This window comes from Synchiropus splendidus, chromosome 2 (genome assembly GCF_027744825.2).
Source record: "Synchiropus splendidus isolate RoL2022-P1 chromosome 2, RoL_Sspl_1.0, whole genome shotgun sequence".
In the NCBI taxonomy this organism is placed as follows: domain Eukaryota; kingdom Metazoa; phylum Chordata; class Actinopteri; order Syngnathiformes; family Callionymidae; genus Synchiropus; species Synchiropus splendidus.
This window is the reverse complement of record NC_071335.1, coordinates 28,838,205-28,857,646: the sequence shown is the minus strand read 5'-3', so window position 1 is coordinate 28,857,646 and position 19,442 is coordinate 28,838,205. Positions and strand designations below refer to the sequence as shown.

At 43.3% G+C, this 19,442-nt stretch overlaps 3 protein-coding genes across 3 annotated transcripts; all 3 read left to right on the top strand.

Moving 5' to 3' along the window:
• Positions 1-8: 8 nt before the first annotated feature.
• LOC128754294 (protein N-terminal asparagine amidohydrolase-like) lies at positions 9-2,999 on the top strand. The gene is made up of 10 exons (XM_053856805.1): positions 9-209; positions 779-881; positions 975-1,040; positions 1,120-1,228; positions 1,296-1,369; positions 1,436-1,489; positions 1,554-1,607; positions 1,674-1,771; positions 1,857-1,970; positions 2,244-2,999. Exons 1-10 carry the CDS (start codon positions 129-131, stop codon positions 2,412-2,414), a joined length of 924 nt encoding a protein of 307 aa, XP_053712780.1. The 5' UTR covers positions 9-128; the 3' UTR covers positions 2,415-2,999.
• Positions 3,000-3,357: 358 nt separating this feature from the next.
• Positions 3,358-8,306, top strand: LOC128754889 (mpv17-like protein). Its single transcript, XM_053857850.1, has 4 exons — positions 3,358-3,754; positions 4,366-4,436; positions 5,490-5,519; positions 6,534-8,306. Exons 1-4 carry the CDS (start codon positions 3,385-3,387, stop codon positions 6,759-6,761), a joined length of 699 nt encoding a protein of 232 aa, XP_053713825.1. The 5' UTR covers positions 3,358-3,384; the 3' UTR covers positions 6,762-8,306.
• Positions 8,307-8,763: 457 nt separating this feature from the next.
• LOC128754888 (bMERB domain-containing protein 1-like) lies at positions 8,764-19,002 on the top strand. Its single transcript, XM_053857849.1, has 6 exons — positions 8,764-9,018; positions 12,806-12,926; positions 14,230-14,303; positions 16,368-16,482; positions 16,562-16,644; positions 16,714-19,002. Exons 1-6 carry the CDS (start codon positions 8,829-8,831, stop codon positions 16,830-16,832), a joined length of 702 nt encoding a protein of 233 aa, XP_053713824.1. The 5' UTR covers positions 8,764-8,828; the 3' UTR covers positions 16,833-19,002.
• The last annotated feature ends 440 nt before the right edge of the window (positions 19,003-19,442 follow it).

Below are 19,442 nucleotides of genomic sequence, written 5' to 3'. Positions count from 1 at the left end.
GTTAACAGGAAGTAGATGCGACCGAGTCAACACCCACAACAATGTTTTGGTCTCACTCTTCAAGTATGTGAAGCCACCAAAGTGCTACGATTTAGCGTGTGATGTCGTAGGGTTTAGTCGCCCCGGAGATGCCACTGCTGATACAAAACCGGGAATTGGAGCGAATAAGCTCCACTGCGGAACTGTTCGGCAAATATCCTCATTTACAGGTTGGTGACAGTGAAGTCAGTGAATGTTTCCGTCGTGATCCTCATCACAACTGGCGTCTTACAACCATTGTTTTGTTTCTGTCTGCGTGATGATTCGGAGCATTTTCTACTGCGCCTGTTTACATCATTTATAGGTCACATTGGTTTAGTCGAACAGGTCGATTCAAAGAATCATTCGAACATAACTTTGAAATCTGAGCATTTGTTCGGCTTTTTGGGATTAGAAGCACAAGTAAGTGCAGTCGCATTTCTTACAAAAATGGACGTGGACTGTCAACTTATCAGTATTATTATGATTATAATGAACTAATACGTCAAATTTTAAAGGTGTACGATGCTCAAACTCCAACAACAATAATATATACTGGGACAAGCTGAGCATATTACACTCCTACTAATACTGTGCTTATGGAGTTGCAATAATCTAAATAAATAGTTGAGCGCATCCCTGTTGTCCGGCTCTATGATATTTCTTTTTATATTTTTTGTTTAACCCTACTCATGGATGGAGTGGTAAAATATCTAGCTTTACTAAAGTTGAACTTGCTCCTCTGCATTGCTTTCTACAGGAGCATGCGAAGGTTTTCCGCTCCCAGCCACTTGCTGACGTGGACCCCAAGTGCCTCCTCTATGTTCAACAAAGAGAGTTTGCTGCCACAACACCATCCGACGGTAATAAACATGTATAAGCAATATACGTAATTGATACAATTTTAAAGGAACGTTAAGAACTGTTTTATTTGGTAACACGCCGCGCTGTGTCAGATTGTGTTTCAGTCATGGGATCCGATGATGCCACCACCTGCCATTTAGTTGTGCTGCGACATACAGGTGTTTATTCTTTCCTGACGCTCGGTGCTTATTTCTGCTGTTGTATGATGTAAAATCTCTTTTTCATTTTTTTCTTCAGGAAGCGGAGCTGTCTGCCTTGCCCACTGTGACGGTTCCAACACCTGGTCTGAAGTTCCTCTGCTTGTAAAGTCTGTGACGTCATTGAGTCATTCTACTAAGGAGGGAAGGTATGATGCCAATCTGCGTGAGTAACACCTCGCCTACTTGACTCACTAGTATTGATCCGTTTTGCAGGCTGGAGCTTCATCTTGTTGGGGGATTTAAAGATGATTCGATGACATCACTTGGACTCAGCCTTAACATTCTAGGTATTGACCTGCTTGCTGACGGGTGATGTAAACACTTGGAAGATCACTGTGTTTTTTATTTTACAGGAGCTTTTCAGAAACAAAGAGAGGACATACACCTGATCACATGTTGCATCACAGGTCATATTTTCTTTACATGTGATCATGCCTGACTCTCTTCTGACAAACCTTTTGTTTATAATAGACATGAATGATGTTGTGGAGAATGGAACACACAAACCTGTGATCTACGGAATAGGTAAGTGGTATTCCGCATCAGGATTCCCGACGCTGCTAAGATCTTATGCATAAAACGTGTTGCCAGGTGTGAATGTTAAAACAGGAGTCGTATTTCCTGCATCCTTTCCACAAAAAGGACCTGCGGAGGATTTGCGTTCCGCACGAACCTTTACTGGAGGACAGGTAATCGCCTTCAAAAGATTTTTTTTCCTTTGTTTATCATTGCAAAACTGATGATCAAAACTCAAGAGGGTGTTTTGGTTTGCAGATGACGGAAATCTATGACTCGTGTCTTGGGCTTGTGAAAGTCGGTCCTTGCAGGTGGTCTCCAAACATGGACATCGCCTTTTGGTTGTCACAAACTGATGACACCATTTTAAAGGTCAGTCCCCTTAGTGTGTGTTTGGTTATGATCCAGACTGTGAACAAACATGTGGTGTCGAGATAAAGAGAGAACGGCAATATTATTTACCTTGTCGACACATACGTCTTTAGTGCATATTATATTTAGGTTATTTATGAGCTCATATCAAGTTAATAATGTGTTGTTTGTAGATGAGATAGATTTCTAGTTTTCACCAATTGGGAATATATGTCTATTGAATACAATTTAACTCTTCGACAGTCGCTCCAGTTTTCCTCCTATTTCTTCCAGTACTTGTCCACTTCTCCCATGGCGGAGCCTCCACATTTTGTCCAGCACATAAAGTCCACCATCAGGTTCCTTTTGGCGCATCCCAACGCAGAGACTTTGTTTCCTGGTGGCGAGCCTCAGTTTTACCAGAGGACCGAGCGAGGAGACTGGGAGAGGGTTCAACCTTCATAGACCTCCTCCAAAATGGACTCAATGCCTTTCCAGCCACTGTGAACAACTGTCTTCTCTTCACCTTCATTTTCTCCAATGAAGTGAACATTCAAGACCTAATGTGTTTATTTTCTCATTTATGAAGTGGATTGTGAACATTATGATGTTATTTTCTGGGAGGCTAGAATCTGTTTCTTATTTTTTTATTAAATGATGCATTGCCTTACATGCTAAAACCTTTTTAATTCGTAATTGTCAAACTATATTAGGATGTGCTATTAAGAAAAAAAAGATGGCTGTTGTCATGAGGGAGTGAAGCGATAATGTCTGAGACATTAATACAGATGTTGAATAACAAATATGTACGCAGACAATCCAATGTAGGATTAAAAGTAGCATAGTTTTAAAACTAACAAGTAGACTGACAAAGTAATGAAGGTGGGACGACAGCTTGAATGTTTCTGTTTGTGTAAGAAACCGGGGTCATGTGAGGTGAGATGGACTGACCTATAAAGATGTTGAGCAATGAAGTGTGAGGAGGGAGTGTGAGAAATGTGTAACTTAAGAATGTGGTGTGACTGGACTGAAATAAAAACGGATTGGTTTGTGTTTGGAAGTTCTTATTCACGGACTGTTTAATCTTATTAGAAATCAGTTTTACAACAACCTTAATGTGGCTCGATGAAGGTCAATAACCTTTACAAGGAACTCACCATATTTGGTGAGTTTAGCGCAAATGTTTGCAGTCAAACGGTAGTTGGCACCACTGTTCCAGTGTATGAACTCTTGCCGTGTGTGACCCGACCGCTCAGAGGTCAGTAAATATACGGCGCTGAACATGACGGGCTGCGTGTTGGCCCCGCCCCCTTTACTACAGCTGACACGTGACGCTCTACGCAGATTACGTAACGACCGGAGGTCTGTGCTTCTGCTCAGCTGAGTGTCGGATGATGCGCCGCTCCGAGAATCCCGTCGGATATTCCCTCATTTCATGAGGTGTTTTCAATATTACAGCTCGCCTCAGTCTCGCTTTTTGTGTCGGAGGTCTGCTACAAAGATGCTGAAGGGCGTTTTAAAGCACGTCCGTCGCTATCCCTGGGTGACGAACGTGACCCTTTACGGCTGTCTGTTCGCGGGGGGCGACTTCGTCCACCAGTGGTTTTCCCACCGGGAGCATATGGACTGGAGGCAGACTCGGAATGTGGCAGTGATCGCCTTCAGTTTCCATGGAAACTTCAATTTCTTCTGGATGCGCTTCCTGGAGCGCAGGTTCCCCGGGAACTCCGCCGGGATGGTCTTCAGGAAGCTGGTCCTGGATCAGACCACAGCGGCGCCGTTAGCCACCAGCGTCTTCTACACAGGTCGGTGGTCAGCTGTTCCCGGACAAAACTGCTGCTGCCGGGCTATTCGTGGTTAAGACCGAAGCACCGCGCTTTGTTTTTCAAATGTATTCGAAAGGTCTCACTGGAAAAAGGTGTTCACTGGACAAACGACCTTTTTGAAATTATTATTGTATATTATTAATTACGAATGCGAAGTTGGCTATCTATTAATAATAAATCAAAACAAATGTTGTGTATATATATATATATATATATATGTATATATATATATATATATATATATATATATATATATATATATATATATATATATATACATACATACATACATACATACATACATACATACATATATATATATATATATATATATATATATATATATATATATATATATATATCATACATGTCATAGAAAGGTTTAAGGTTTATTTATTTATTTAATTGTTAAAAATGTGTCTGAATTATGTCATATTGCATCACTTTTGTTCAAGACATCTCTCAAAGGTTCATTTAAAACCTTCCTTATCTGCAAAACCAACAGGAAAATGTGTTTACTGTGATATTCAAAGTGAAGTTTTGTGCTGCCACACTGGTGTACAGACGCATTTTTTCTGTGTCATACTAAGGTGTCAGTTTTCTGGAGGGGAAGGAAGACATCATGGAGGACTGGAGAGACAAATTCCTCAATACATACAAGGTGAGAGAGAGCAGCTGTTCCCCTCCTGCCTTGTCGTCACTCACACGCAGACGGAGTGAACATTAACTGAGGTCCATTCTGTTGGGTTACAAAGAGGATCACGTAATGATGAAGACTATGCCTGACAACTGGAAATCAATGGAAAATAAAAAAAGTATTCACCCAGTTATATATATATATATATATATATATATATATATATATATATATATATATATATATATATATATATATATACATATACATACAGTGGTACCTCGGTTCTCGACCACAATCCGTTCCAGACGGCCGTTCGAGAAGCGATTTGTTTGAAATCTGAATCGATTTTTCCCATTACAATGAATGGAAAAAGAAATAATGCGTTCCAAGCCTTAAAATAGTCTTTTGTAGGAGTGAATGTAGAGTGTCTGCTGCAGGTGCGCTGTTCCTCTATGTGTGTGGCCGCTGCATGTGGGAGGGGTTGCCGAGTGAGTGACGTCTCTCCAGAAGTGAAGAGGTGCCCGGTGCGTGTCCAGCTCTGAATGTGCGCTTCTGTGCAGTTTGGCTGTGACAAAGTCATAAACCAAGTCACGCTCTGTCCCAGACTCGCCTCATCCCTGTCCCAGCTCCAGCCCACAACAGGACATCAAACCCTGGAGTGGTGTGGAGAGCGAGCACCTCCCCTGTGACACTCTACCACGGTCCAGTGTGGAGACAGGAAAGGTTTTACACCTCAATATGAAGAAAAAACAGTCAGTAAATGGAGCTAACGGGACACGTCTGCATACAGAGGCTGCGTTATACACAATAACAAAGTGCGTCGTGGGTCAGCTGATCGGTCCGGCTTTTTTCGGGGGCGTTTGAATTCTGGATTTTGTTCGAAATTCGAAGCAAAGAAATCTCGAATTTTTTGTTCGAACTCCGATTTGTTCGAAGTCCAAGACATTTGAAAACCGAGATACCACTGTATATATATTTTTTTTCTTCTAATGAATATTTGCAACAATGATTTACATACCAAAAAAGGAGGATTGCTTGCACTGCAAAAAATTAACTTTTTTTGTTTTTTTCTAGACAGGTCTCATGTTCTGGCCATTCATGCAGGTAAGTCTACACTCTAAACACGGATTACTTTCTTGCTTTAATGATGCTGGAAACAACCATTTCTTCAGTTGAAGATCTCTGCATCGTTTAATAGTTTCTTATGATATTGCATGTGCGTTTATTCACATATGACTGTACTGACTGGTGAAAGATATGCTTTTCCTTACTTGACTTCCCCTCACTGGGGAAAACCTTTCAGCCTCAGCTGTCAATTATTGCCGAAGTCTTGCTACATTTTTAACAGAGCTAGTTTCCATTTACGATCAAGGTGTGGGTCGTACAAAGAGGCAATTTGAGGTACCACTGTGAGCAATAGTGTTGCTATTTATTTTAGAAAGCGGATGAACATATGGAAGAGTCTGATAGAGAGGAGTGAAAAACATGACGGCGCAGAAGAAATTAAGACTTATATGCATTCAATTATAGGACTCTGGTGCAGGCAGGCTAAACTGGTGCGCAGAGCACAAGGTCTTAAGTTCAACCAGATTCCTGAACAGAGCATGTGTGTGCGGACAACGTATTTCAGGACAGTGCGAAGGTTGGAGCATGGGGGCGGAGTCAAGCCAGAACATTTATTATCTGTGGAGGGACACACTTCAGTATCTCCAACTCCATATGATATGTAGGTGCCACTTGTTTTTATGCCTCTCTCATGGTCAGTGAGGCAAGAAAACTTCACTAAACAGTGAATTTCAGATGTCCCAGCTTTAGGAAGTGCAGTACTGCCTCAGTCAGTGGTCACTTTGCTGCATATATTCACACATGACAACCACATTGCTTCAGGTGGTGAAGGGAAAAGTAAAACTAGATATCACATCTCTTTTTTCAGCCTGTGATCATCAGGGTCTGGTCTGCTTTTGAATTTTAGTGAAATCATTTTAATAAGTTGCACTTTTTGGATGTCATCAAAGCTGAGTTCAGGTCTGAGCTTCCTCATCTGAAATAAGTACAATGTGGGGAAAAAAAAGATATGTTTATAACTATGTATTCAGCATCATATTCTTTGTCTTTCAGTTCCTCAACTTCGCCTTGGTGCCTCTGTATGTGCGGACCACCTTCACCGGCTGCTGTGCGTTCGTCTGGGCCACTTTCCTCTGCTTCTCACGTCAGAGTGGCGACGGCACAGCCAGCGCCGCCCTCGCCTGGATGTTTCCCTCGAAACAGGATGGGGTAAATCCCACCGCTGAGAAGCCGGACTCGCAGCCCAGAGTGGACGAAACAACGGCGTCCAAGCAGAAGTGATCGAAGTACAATCCCAAAGTGGCTCAGACAGAGACAGTCCTGCGCTCTTCTGCTGTACCAGCAGATCTTAGTGGCTCCTGCTGGGGTCAAAGGCCAAATTGAGCTTTCTGCAACCTCATTTTATTTGCTGTTTTAATGAATGTCCGTAGTACTATTTATGCACTGGCAAATTCAGTTACCTCACTGTTCCGCAGCAGACTCTCCATTGCTGTTGTTACAAAATATCTTCATAACTGTTCCATTACATATCAGTGGCTTATCTAATATAACATGCAGTGTCAAACGAAAAAGCCCTTCCACAAACACCAACAAATTATCTACCACAGTTAAAATACTTACTTTGTTCAGCACCTTAGATGTAATGCACCTTGGTTAGCATCCACTGTAAATTATAAAAGGTGCATTTCAAACCTTAAATATTTATTTAGAATTAATATATTGATATGGTTCCACTCTCTAGGTGTCTATTCAAGTGTCATTAATACAATAACACATCACTTTGCTACACACATTTTCCTTTCTAGGTTTGTCTTCCTTTGTTGTTATGATCCATCCTGATTCAGTTGTGTCAGCATGTCGCTGCATCTCATCCTTTTTTCCTGAGGTTGCGCCATCCCCGAAGGTCGTGGTGGAACGACTGTTTGTTGCAGGGTTGGACTATCTGCAACCATCAATTTAAATGGAACTCACCAGTGTATCACAGACTGTGGTCTATTATTAGCCCATTATGAAGTGCTGAGTTGCGGTGACAGGAATTTGACATTGGTGAAGAGGAAGAAAATGTTCCAGAGCAGCGCACACTTAAAACTCCTGCACCACACAGCATGTAGCCCCAGTGCTGCAGGTGGATCCTCCGTGCCTCAGAGACTGTCGTCCAACATGCCAAGCATTGTCAGATATTATGTTACCTTGGAACAAGATGTGCGACTTCTGAACACTTGAAGATTGACATTACTTGAATGTACTTGATCATTTACGTCTGTTCTCAACTGGAAATGTTGAATTCAGGATTTCACCCACCTGCTCTCTCTTGCATATCTGTGTGATGATGTCTTCCTTTTTCATTCTACTTCCTCTGGCTGCAAGAGGATGCACTGTTTTTAGGCAGTTTTCTGGCCAAATATCCTTTGGCTATTTTGCTTATTCTTTCATCCCGTAAACAAACATCCTGGGCTCTGCCACCGTATCTTAATAGACTCATATGTTATGGTGCTACTGAGAAGTTGATCTTCTCATTTGTTCAGTCATGACAGCCTGACTGATCACCTCTTCAACCTTTATTTATTCCCGACCACATGTGTTTCCTCCTCAGCCTTTGAAGACGTTTGTTTTGAATAATTCATACCAGCTGTTAACATCTTTCCTCTGTCCTCCTGTAACACAGATTTATATGAAGGTGTGTTGTTACTTCCTTGTGTGACCTGTTATATCAGTTTAAAAAAAGTTTTTGGCAGAATGTTGAGTGAGACATCAGGTTTGAAATTGTGATTTTTTTTTGTGTTAAGATTGCACTAACGTTCAAATATTTTAATAAAGTAATTTATACAGTTGGGAAATATAACGTTTTGCCGCGTGTCTTTTAGAGAAGAAGCTTCAAATATGACTCATATCCTCAAATAATCTTCCATGAAATCCTCTGACCATCGAGCTAAGGATTATTAATCACCTTTCAAAAACTAGTTTACTCACCTTCAGCCGATCTTTTGACGGCGGGACGCTCAAAAAATTGGCCTCGTGAGTCAGTGCCAGCTCTGACTCTCCTTTATATTACTTCATCGTGATTCCACACAGGTGCAAATACATCCTCTAAACTGGGAGTCATTGTTTCATGGCAGATCTGGGGGCTTAAAAAGCTGTTTATGTTAATTCAAATCGGAGGAATAATTCATATCCAGCACCCAAAACTGGTGCTCGGTTGACGAACCCACGTTGACGTCACCGCAGCGTCAGTGGGTGTCTTCGGAGTCTGGGCGCACTGCGCATGCTCGCTGCATCATCTGTCTCCACCAGCGAAAGGCTTCGGTTCCGAATAAAGATGCTCCACGTCTCGGCTCGCTGGACTCTTGTATGAAAGAAGAAAGGCGGAAGCAAGCAAACACGCGCCACCGATCCCCGTCTGCCTCCCACTCACACTCGCATTCTCCGCGGCTGGGTCTCGGACTCGACATGGAGCTGAAGAAATCCTTCTCGGACACCGAGCAAACGCTGCGGAGCTACGGCGCCGTGTCCCAAACCAGCGCCTGGACGACGGATAAAGGTGAGCGATGTCACCGAGGTGACGGTTTTCTTTAACACGAGCAAACTTTCAAAGCCTTTGTATCGTCACCGTTGACAGTGAAAGGATGGTCACCCCACATCTACTCGGCCTATTCAACGTGCCATTGTGGTTCTCGGAAAACAACTTTAGAATCATACAAAACAAATACAAAAACACAATCTCAATCTCAGACATATAAACGTCTAATCTTGTTCTTACAGCATCAAATAAAGTTCCTAAAGATCCTTGATGACTCAACACCACGTGTGTGTGTGCACAGATGAGAGGAAGGGATAAAGAGGGGCCCGGAGGATGAAGGCTCTGGAGAAATCTTTATCAGAATGGATGTGTGCATGCCATCCTGATGTGATTAAAATGTGAACCTCCATCCAAATTTCATGCACAACTGAGCCCACGAGTCAAAGTTAAGCCAGGGGCCCAACCGTGATGGCGAGTGTTGCTCCAGAGCAACAGGAAACAAGACATAGACCTGGGACCTGTTTAGCTGGAGTTGGACCCAAAAACCGGACGTAAACAAACCAAACAAGCAGGCAAAAACGGAAAGTTGTTTTTCAGTTCACAAAGCTCAAGTCAATTTTTCGAAAGAAGGAGTCCAAGACGGACCAACACCATCTTTGTCTAAAACCAAAGTGCAAAGTGGAGTAGGCTCCAGGCTCCCCAGCTTCACCGGTAGTCAGGTGAAGAGATTCAGTGTTGAGGATACAGCAACAGGGACAGCCGTTTCATCGTGGGACAAACCATGATGAAACGTTTACATTCCTACTCTCACCTTGTACTGTCGTTGGTTACAATCCCTTTGACGTCCATAGTAAACGCTACAGTTTTATCTCACAGAAAGGGTGGGGACATATTTTTGGGCGTCTTTCATGCCGCCCTTTTTTTTACCCTTCCATCATAATTGAGAAAGAAAATTAATTTAGGGAAAAAATACACTGTTTCTCACCAAAATCTATGAGGATTAGAATGATAAGAAGGCATTTTATTAATAATATTCATTTTTCCTGGCGTGAGAACCTACCCCCCGAAATGCTAGGTGTCTTCTCCGAACCAATGAAAAGTGGTGGAGCTGCAGAAACGTATGAATGGCTGCATGAAGCTCTGAAGCCTGTTAGCTCCACTGGGAGTGATGCCAGGAGGCAGGAAGTAAAAGTTAGAAGACGAATGGGTCAACTTCTAAAATATTTAAACCACAACAGTCCAGTGACACCCCTGTGCTGGCCATTGTTTGAAGCGGAAAGACTGCGGAATTTCCATCCCAAGAAGACAGTTCTAACTTCCCTGTCGAGTTGGAGAGGGAAAATGGTGCGGTTTATTTTTAGACATGAACGCGCACGTTTTCAAGACCTCACACACGTTTGGCTCCCCTGCCATCCAGCTGTCGGTGTTGTCAGTGTGATGCAGGAGGTGTCACGTGTTGACATCTGCCGCTCCACATCTGGAGGTTGCTGGGGCCCACTGCACTGTGGCAGCAAGGCTGGTTTTGGGGTGATAACTGGGTAGCGGTGATGAGCTGCGAAGCCTGTCTGTGTGGTGAGTCAGCCCCCTCCATTGATCCACACTGCAGTTTGTGCTGGGTGAAGACGCTGGATTCCACTGAAGAGAGATCAGAGAATCCCTCACTTCTGCACTTTCGGTTGATGTTGAAAACCAAAGTCACAAAAATCATATGTGCAAGTCAATTATTGAAGCAGACAGAAAGCGCAAAATATGAATTGAGATAGCATTTAGAATATCCGTCTGAAAAAGACATTACTTCTGGCACTAGTGTCAAACACAAGGCTCGGGGGCCAGATATGGACCGCAAGCTTCGGCACCACTACAAAGTGTCAGCAGTGAAAACTAGGAGCATCTTAAGTTGCAAAAGATAGGGCCTCTTTTGTGCTAGGAGCCACAGGCACCCTGATAAGTATGCTATATTTAGCCACCGAATTACGAGGCACGTCTTTGTTTACACTTGCATCGCTTTCCACTTAAATAAAGGTGAAGAATGTGTGTTGTGGAATCCATAACTCATGATAGAGGATGCATCCAAGAAAGGTGCAGGACTAAAGACCATCAAATCTACTCGAAACAGTGGTTTGCTCAAGTACACCAAAGGTATGTAAAAGCTAACTTCCACTCTGGCCACAGAACATCGAGAACTTCTTGAATGGTTGAAAGTTGAGGGGATGTCAGTGGCGGAGATGACATCACAACCTGGCAGCCCAAAGACGTGTTGCCCCGTGTGAGAAAAGCAAGAGGTGACAGAAGAATAGGTGCTTGTGAGGAACTCTGTAGTGGTGAATGTTCGATAATGGCAAGCAATACATTTTGCTAAAAATAGACCAGAGCCACTGTATCTCTGAGAGCTGCAGCTGGTACTGACGACGCACTGCAGACTTAGCAACAGGCGCCCGGGATCTTGACTGGTGTCACAAGTCCTCTTCATCTTCACCCCAAAACTGCATGGTGAGTCTTGCAGCGTTTCACTTAACAACCTAGCTGTTATGTTCATGTACATGAGGCTGTTACTGAGGCGGGTCATGATGTTGCCACGGTGATAAACTTCTGCCGTAAGTGTAATGCTCCTCGCAGTATGGTTTCCATGAGAAGAGAAATTGCAATGAGCTGGAGAGCTCCTCTTCACATCCGCCTCTGCCAACTAGACACACTGAAAAACAATTCAGTTTTTAAGGAAAAGGGGGAAAAAAACATTTTTTATTTTTTATTTATTATTCCTCCCATTCCTTCTTTATTTTTTTTTATTTATTATCTAGTTTTGAAGAAGAATGGAAGCGTTTTCCTCAAATCAGAACTATAAACCAGAATTATTTGCTTATTTATAGTAGCCTTTTGTTTATTTATTTGGTTGGTTGCATGGTAATGGCAGTCTGGATGTGGCACCAGTGCTTGAACACCGCAGACTACAAAAATGTGAAAAAAAAAAAAATCATGACCAAGAAGTCACAAAAATAGCAGAAAAAAGAGCACAAAAACACACAAAAGCTGCTAATAATACACAAAATAACACACAAAAATCAAACATACTCACAGAAACAAGGCATACAAATGGAATATACCAAATAAAAAACAAATGGCTTATGATACAATGAAATACTATAAAAAGATAACACACAGAAAAGAAAAACATACCTAAAACACATTTTCTTACAAAAAGTAAGAAAAAGAAATAAAAACAGTAAATGCAGTCTGATAGCAATGAGGTTGAGGGCTTCATTCCTGAGTTTGGAAAGCTATGTTCTTCCTGCGTTGTCACTTCCCATGCGTGACGTGTGATGGACACATGATCCGTCCAGGGCTGCCCCACAGTACAGCAGAGTCGTATGTGAATTGCATTGCTTTGAGTTGAAATCCAGTCGCATGACAAGTTGTTGCTCAGCACACTCAGTGTCTGGTCAGTATAATTGACCCATGGTCAGTGAGGGCAACCAGCCACAAGTCCACCACACCGTCTGATGAATGGTGTCTTCCTTTACAACCTTCATCAGACCAAAAACCTTCTCTCAACGGTGGAAAAACACACATCTGCTTCCGTTGCACGTTCAACTGAAATGTCTCTCTGCACAGGTGAAACACACTCCTGACATGTCGGTCTGTGAAATCCCACTGAGACAAGCTCAGCCACTTCATAGAAGACAGAACAGTGAAATCCTTTTCATCTCACACAGAAGTCTGTGGGGAGAAGGATCCATAGTGCCAGGCACCATGTACCTGTCTCAGTGGGGCCTCTATAGCGCCCTCTTCTTATCATCTCCTTGCATCTAAGGTCACTCCGATGTGTCCATGGCAGAGAGCACCATGTCTCCGGAGGAGATCGAGGTGGAGATGGCTCGTATCCAACGTCTGCGGGAGGTCCTTGTTCGCCGGGAGTCAGAGCTGCGCTTCATGTGAGTCACACCACTCACCCGGACGGTCAGGGGAACGATGGGGAAGTGGTTGTTAACCTTTACCATCATGCCGACAAAGGCAACTGAAACAGTAAACACAGTTTTGAGTCACAGTTCCACACACTAGCAGTGTCTGGACTCGTGAGTGTTCTTTATAATCGATCACATCTGTGAGTCACAGCTTTGCACTGCAAGAAACGAAAGCATATTATGAAAATGTACTATGCATGTCTACTAAATTAAGCACGATACTCAAATACAAGTTTAAGAATATGTTCTCGACCTCAGGAAAGTCTACAATAGATGGAGAGCCATATGAAGCTTCACCAAAACAAACTTGAAAACTCGCGACTCAGGACAGACACAGGAGTTAGCAGGGTCCATCAGTTCTGATGATGGGCTGCATAGGGCCCCCGGGCCATACTTTGGACACGCCTGGATTACGTCTGTCTTACAAAGACTGTACCCTCACCCAGCTGCGGGGACCGACAGTCTCACTGCTAAGTGGTCTCCGTAATTGGACCTCTGTCGACAGCAGACTAGGTGTGAAGCGAATTCAAAACTTTTCTCTCGACTAGAAGTGAGAGTCATTAGCGCTTTCACGCGTCGACTTATGTCGGCTGAGAAACTGTTTTTACTTCTTTTGAGGCGCGAGGATGAGTCATGTGATGAACTCACCGACTCCTGCTCTGCATCGACATCGGCTCATCAGTGAAGTACTTCTTGTCTTTAGAACTAAAACCCAAGCTATTGACTTCAGTTCAGCTGTAGTGTGTAGGAGTATCACGTCGCTCTGAGAGTGTTTCAGTCGTTTTAGTACCTCATTTGTCAGGAAAGTCCTCGTTCTTTACTGCAACTAGAGAAGCATCCACACACACACACACACACACGCACACACGCACACACGCACACGGGGAAAAGCAGATCCTCATCGCTGTGGAAAGAGAAGACTGGGAGGAGGCAGCGGATGAGTCATCCACCGCTCCACGACAGAGAGATAGACATGTTTGAGGTCTGTCGCTGGTCTGCAGAGAGGCAGGCTGAGGGGAGGGGGTGGGGGGGTGCATGTGGGACTGGTCTGGGGGTGCACAACTTCCACAAGAGGAGCCAGTGAAAGCCACTGAGCAATGTTTGATAGAGGCTTTCCTAGTCCAAGAAGTGGAGACAGGGAAGTCGGGGCTTCCTAACATCGGCTTCTGCCCCCACAACCAGAGGAAAACGCTCCCCGTCTCTCAGCCTACATACCTGGGACCCGCTCTATTCCCTGGAGGGTCATGAAAGGAAATTTCTGCTTCACTTGCAGGATGGATGACATTCAGCTCTGCAAAGACATCATGAGCTTGAAGCAGGAGCTGCGGCTGATTGTTGCCGTTCCAGGTATATACACACACACACGCACGCACGCACGCACGCACGCACGTATAGCGATCCTTGTGGGGATGTCCTCATCTTAAACTTAAACCCAATTATTTATTATATTCGACATCTTTATCCTCAAATTCAGGCTTAAGCTTCGGCCAAATGATGCTTACAAAGGCCTAAGGTCCCCACAAGGATAGTGTTGTGTCCAGATCTGGTCCCCACAAGGCAGGATTAAACACATGCAGGGGCATAAACATTTTGTGACTGATATCAATGAAATAAAAAATAGCTTCACTGATTCGGGGTGTTTGAGACTGGGGCTCAGGTCCACTGTCGTGAGGGCCAGAACCCAGCGTGAGCGCAGACTGACGTCAGAGCTTCAATAGACAAAAGGACCTGGCAACAGCAGAGAAGCTCGAGTGTGAGCTGGATTGGCCGGTGTTGTGTTCAAGGACACACATGAAGCAGGAAGCCACATGCATCAGCTGGTTCTCATCTATCATTGGGCTTCTCAATAACACCACGTGAGAAACTCTTCGGAGGGGGGAGAGGAAAAAAAAAAAAAAATTCAGGCGCAACAAACTCAGCAGTGACTTGTCAAACACGATCGGTTCACCAAGTCCGAGCGCAATTGTTTCTTTCAGGCAGAGTGAGCAGAGTCAAAGTGGCGTCTGGGGAATGCAAAGCAGCACAGTCGCTGACCTGAGCATCGCTTGCATTACTGGAGTAGCTCAGCATGAGTTGTGTCACTGGAATTTACACAAGTCTGAATAAATACAAGTGAGATCAACAGAAGGATTTGGTTGGGCTGTCAGTGTCAGTACACGGCAGAGATCCTGACTCGCTGCAGTCGAGCCAAGCAGAACGGTCAATTCTTTGCAGTGTTATATTTAAATAACCCTTGTAGCTTTTCTATACAATTATTAATATACTTATATACAATCATTGATGCAATGTTTTGTATGAATATTTAATCATGAAAAGCTAGAAGTAATTTTTGGCGACATGATTAATACGCTACGTAGTTCAGAAAGTGATTTTTCACACGTTTGACTGCGAGGTGATAGATGCGCGTATCTAGGCAACAGCAGTGTGTTTGGGCTGCCACATTCTGGCGACATCATACGAAGCACTTTCACGCAGGGATATTTTTTTTCCCTCATTTCATGACACTTCAAATGAAGGTTGCCTAAATAAAAAACAATTTTCCAGCCTGGAAAATAAATCCGGGGTGTCGCTTGTTGATGACATCACACCAAGTGTGGTTCATAGCCACCACAGTACAGACAAGGATCTACTGGACAGCTGTGGAGCAGCATGCCGGGAGGGGGCACATGTGACCTTGGGGAACATACTTTTTTGCCGCATAAAGTACAATTGCACATCCAGTTTTTTAAATGTCTGAAAAATTGATGCATTTTTAGTCTTTTGTGTTACAGACAAAAACACTATTGTAAGTTAATCTATATTTGTTCTATATTTCTTTTTTTCTTTCATGTTAACAGGGATACAATGTTATACGGAGGTGTACTTATAATAATTTTATAGACATGATACTATTTACGGAGGCGACAGAGAGTGGGGCAAAACGTTTACTTCTTCCTAGAAAAGAATTCAGAGTATAGCATGGTTAAGGTTAACAGCACTGGTATAGACGGTTCATTCTTTGCACTTTCCTGGACTGAGGAGAGCAGGTTGGTCCTAAGAACAATAGGCGGTTGGTGAGTCTCCAGTGTTGTGTGTAGACGGCTGTTGAGCTTGTAAAGGTGTGACATGACCATCAGATCGCATAGTTTTTGATAAATCTGTTTATGACAGGTGGCGGTCACATTGAAAACCCATCGTAAGCCACTAGTGCAAGGACAGTTTACACATCCATCCATTCAGCCTCATTCAAAGCTGTGGAAAATAGAAGGTGGACACCTGGAAAAACAAAAAAAAAAGTATTTTTGAAGTCTCACTCACGATGCTTAGTTTGTGAACTATCGTGATCTTGAGATATTTCTGCAATGCATTACGTAAATGTAGCGTAACCGACCCGGAGACCCACATGATCATTGAACACTCCCTTCACTGCAGAGAAAGACAAGACAAAGAAGCAAAAGCAGCGAGAAGAAGAGCTGATCCTGAAGATCCACAAACTGGTGCAGAAGAGAGATTTCCTGGTGGATGACGCAGAGGTGGAAAGACGAAGGTGTGGCGGATGAATCAGAGTTTTGGGACGCGTTTTCTAAATATGGCTCTGATGCTCATTGGTCACTTCCTGTGCGCAGGGAACAAGAGGAGGACAAGGAGATGGCCGAGTTCCTGCGGCAGAAGCTGATGCCGCTGGAGAAGAAACTGAAAGCGAAACAAAGTGAGCGCTGGAAAACGATTGGGTAAATTTCTACAAACACTCACGGTGGTTTCCCGTTCTATCCTGAAGGCCCACCTAAACCGAAGAGACAGGTGCCCGAGCCTCCACCCAACAAGCCCTTCATCACCAAATCTGGAGCGGCCATCATCAAAGACTGCTGCGGCGCCACCCAGTGTGCCATCATGTAACACTTCAGACATCACACCGTGCGTTCTGGATCACTCGAGTGAAAACATAAATACCTTTTAAAGAAGCACAGAAATCCAGAAGTCGACGTTCTGGTTTTCTGGAATATTAAAAGCAGTTCACCACATGACCTTTTGTTTGTGAATGAAACAGTATTTTAGTAACTGACATCAAGTGCTTGATCTCTGTTGGACTGTTGCTTTGATCACATCTACTGTCGTGGATAGAATCTGTCAGCGTTTCCCAAAAGCTAAGCTTGTTTTGTTTTTAAACTAGGCGATTAAAGAAAAATTCTCAAGAACGTCGGAGCCAACTTACGTTTGGATTGGAGCGATAACCATTAGCGTAACTTCGTAAAAGCTCCTGAGATCAAACCACGAGAGTGTTTGTAGCACAAATTCCACACAACGCGACAGCCTCATCCCAACATGTGAGTTGACGGAGCGACATTTGAATCATCTTTCGGTTTGACTTCAGAGACGTCTTTCGGTTCTGGTCTCATGTTTTTATAGCCACAACGAATGCAATTTTCTTGTAAATGCCTACAGTAGATAGTACGTACTTTCCTGTGTGTTCAGGATTCTTCGGCCACGTTCACATTACATTGATTCTGTGGCGAATATTTCACGTGATCCTGACTTCGTTGATGCAAATGCGCAGAAGCCTCTGTGGGTTTTTTGGTCTTCTAGCCAGTCCTGTTAGATGCTCGGTTACTGAGGAGCTTATGGACAGATGGTAGGCAGCGACGGCGCATCACAATCTGCTCATAAGAAAACTCTATAGGACGTTGACGCGTGGCCAGAGACAGCTGAAGCGCGAGGCCAGGATAAATGTGAAGATGGCTGCCAAAACTTGACCACTGACAGTATGCTAGCTTGCGGCTACTTCACTTTATTATCTTTTTATGTGCGAGCTCTCAAGCTAGCAACTTGGGTGCTGTGAAGTCCACTTAAGATAAGGTCTCCCTCGTGCTTTAGCAGCGTACAGTTTCTTCTTCTTTTGTTGTTGATATATAGTGGACTGTTAGCCGGCAAGGTTGGCGTCAGTCACTCAGGACGTACAACATGCTTTGCCATCTTCTTCTGTGGTTCCTCCAGTCTGTCCTTACTTACGCCCGTTTCCACGTTCAAAGTTAAACCAATGCTAGTGATGGGTAGATGAGGCATCATGAAACAGTAGTGCAGGGTCGGCAAAACAGTGTGCTACTTTTCAGAGGCTACTAGATGGCGCTCTTGGTTTAGAAATGATGTTTCATTTAATGAGTTGTCGAGTCCAAACAGGTCAGAGCAGACAGTGCCATCTAGTGGCCTCTGAAAATCAGGACACTGTTTCATGAAACCACATCAACCCATCAATAGTGAATGGGACACAATAAACCTTGCCTGCTCACAAGTGGCCATTATCCCTGTGTACATGGAATTTTGAAAGTGATGTTTTTCTTTGGCCCCGGAGCTTTGAAGAGAAAACAGGACAGTCAAGATGCTTCTTCTAGCTCTGCCTCAGATACCCTTGGAGATGATGCCCATGTTTCTTGAGAACTGAGGACCAAGACAGTTGTAGGGCAGAAAAGAAAAAAGCCAGACAGGCTTCGATCCAAATATATGTGCCGGGGACAGAGGGGTCCAACACTGGGAAAAAAAAAACAAAAAAAACCCTACATATTACTTTCAAGCAAATGCAGATTAGAAATGTCAAAAACCAGATGGAAAGGAATTGTGAAAGAAGGGAACAGAAAGTGTCTCAGCTGTTAAGAGGCGTAGTCGGCGGTGAACCACAGTGATGCTCTTTTCTTAAACTTGACTCTAATAACATGATGGGAAACCTCTGTAATTCACATTAACGTAAAACCAACCAGCGACTTTGACAGTTTCAAAAAGCTCATCCCCACTTCAGGATCAATAACAGTTGAGGGCCTCAGACAAATGCTAGAACTCATGTCCATTTGAAACAAACACCGAACGGGGATCGATGCATGAAGAGGTAAAAACAGCTTCATACTTGAGTTACTTTGTGAATGTGAACGTGGCCTTTGTGACTTGTCTACCAAACAATCTCTTTCCCTCCTGTAGTGGTCAGTATAGACTCTGTCCTTTAGTGGATATTCAACAAATATGCAGAATAAGCTGGAACTACCTGTATTTTAGTGTTTAAATAAAAGAGCTTCTTTCTCGACTGTTGTTTCATCATGTTCTTTATCTTGTTAAAAATCTCCAGCTCAGATGCTTTTGCTACCGTGTGCAACGACACCATTATGACAAACCAAAAACACTGGGGGACAAAAAAAAAATGACTGATTGAGCAACTCTTCTAAAGAGGTTCATTTTTTTTTCCTGAACTCAACTACTCTGAATGCAAGTCAAGCATATTTTAAAACACTTTCCATTAAATATTGACTATATAGTCAACATAAAACATATTAGTATGCATTTAGTAATTTATTTAGCATATTTTTTAGTGACTCATCTGTATTCATTCATTAATAACTTCTAAATGATCATTTCCAAGTACCAAGGAGCACTAGAAGGTTTCTGTTCAAACCTTCTAGTGGGGTCACGAGAACAGTGAATGGGTCCAACAGCTAGTGATGGGTAGATGAGGTATCATGAAACAGT

What these genes read in the sequence shown, in the direction of transcription:
- LOC128754294 (XM_053856805.1), top strand. Translation starts at nt 129, where the DNA reads ATGCCACTGCTGATACAAAACCGGGAATTGGAGCGAATAAGCTCCACT. An exon ending in TGCCACAACACCATCCGACG is followed by an intron (nt 882 to 974) that starts GTAATAAACATG and finishes GCGCTGTGTCAG; the next exon opens with ATTGTGTTTCAGTCATGGGA. An exon ending in CTGATGACACCATTTTAAAG is followed by an intron (nt 1,971 to 2,243) that starts GTCAGTCCCCTT and finishes TATTTCTTCCAG; the next exon opens with TACTTGTCCACTTCTCCCAT.
- LOC128754889 (XM_053857850.1), top strand. Translation starts at nt 3,385, where the DNA reads ATGAGGTGTTTTCAATATTACAGCTCGCCTCAGTCTCGCTTTTTGTGT. An exon ending in AATTCCTCAATACATACAAG is followed by an intron (nt 4,437 to 5,489) that starts GTGAGAGAGAGC and finishes GTTTTTTTCTAG; the next exon opens with ACAGGTCTCATGTTCTGGCC. An exon ending in TGTTCTGGCCATTCATGCAG is followed by an intron (nt 5,520 to 6,533) that starts GTAAGTCTACAC and finishes TTTGTCTTTCAG; the next exon opens with TTCCTCAACTTCGCCTTGGT.
- LOC128754888 (XM_053857849.1), top strand. Translation starts at nt 8,829, where the DNA reads ATGAAAGAAGAAAGGCGGAAGCAAGCAAACACGCGCCACCGATCCCCG. An exon ending in CGCCTGGACGACGGATAAAG is followed by an intron (nt 9,019 to 12,805) that starts GTGAGCGATGTC and finishes CTTGCATCTAAG; the next exon opens with GTCACTCCGATGTGTCCATG. An exon ending in GCTGATTGTTGCCGTTCCAG is followed by an intron (nt 14,304 to 16,367) that starts GTATATACACAC and finishes CCTTCACTGCAG; the next exon opens with AGAAAGACAAGACAAAGAAG.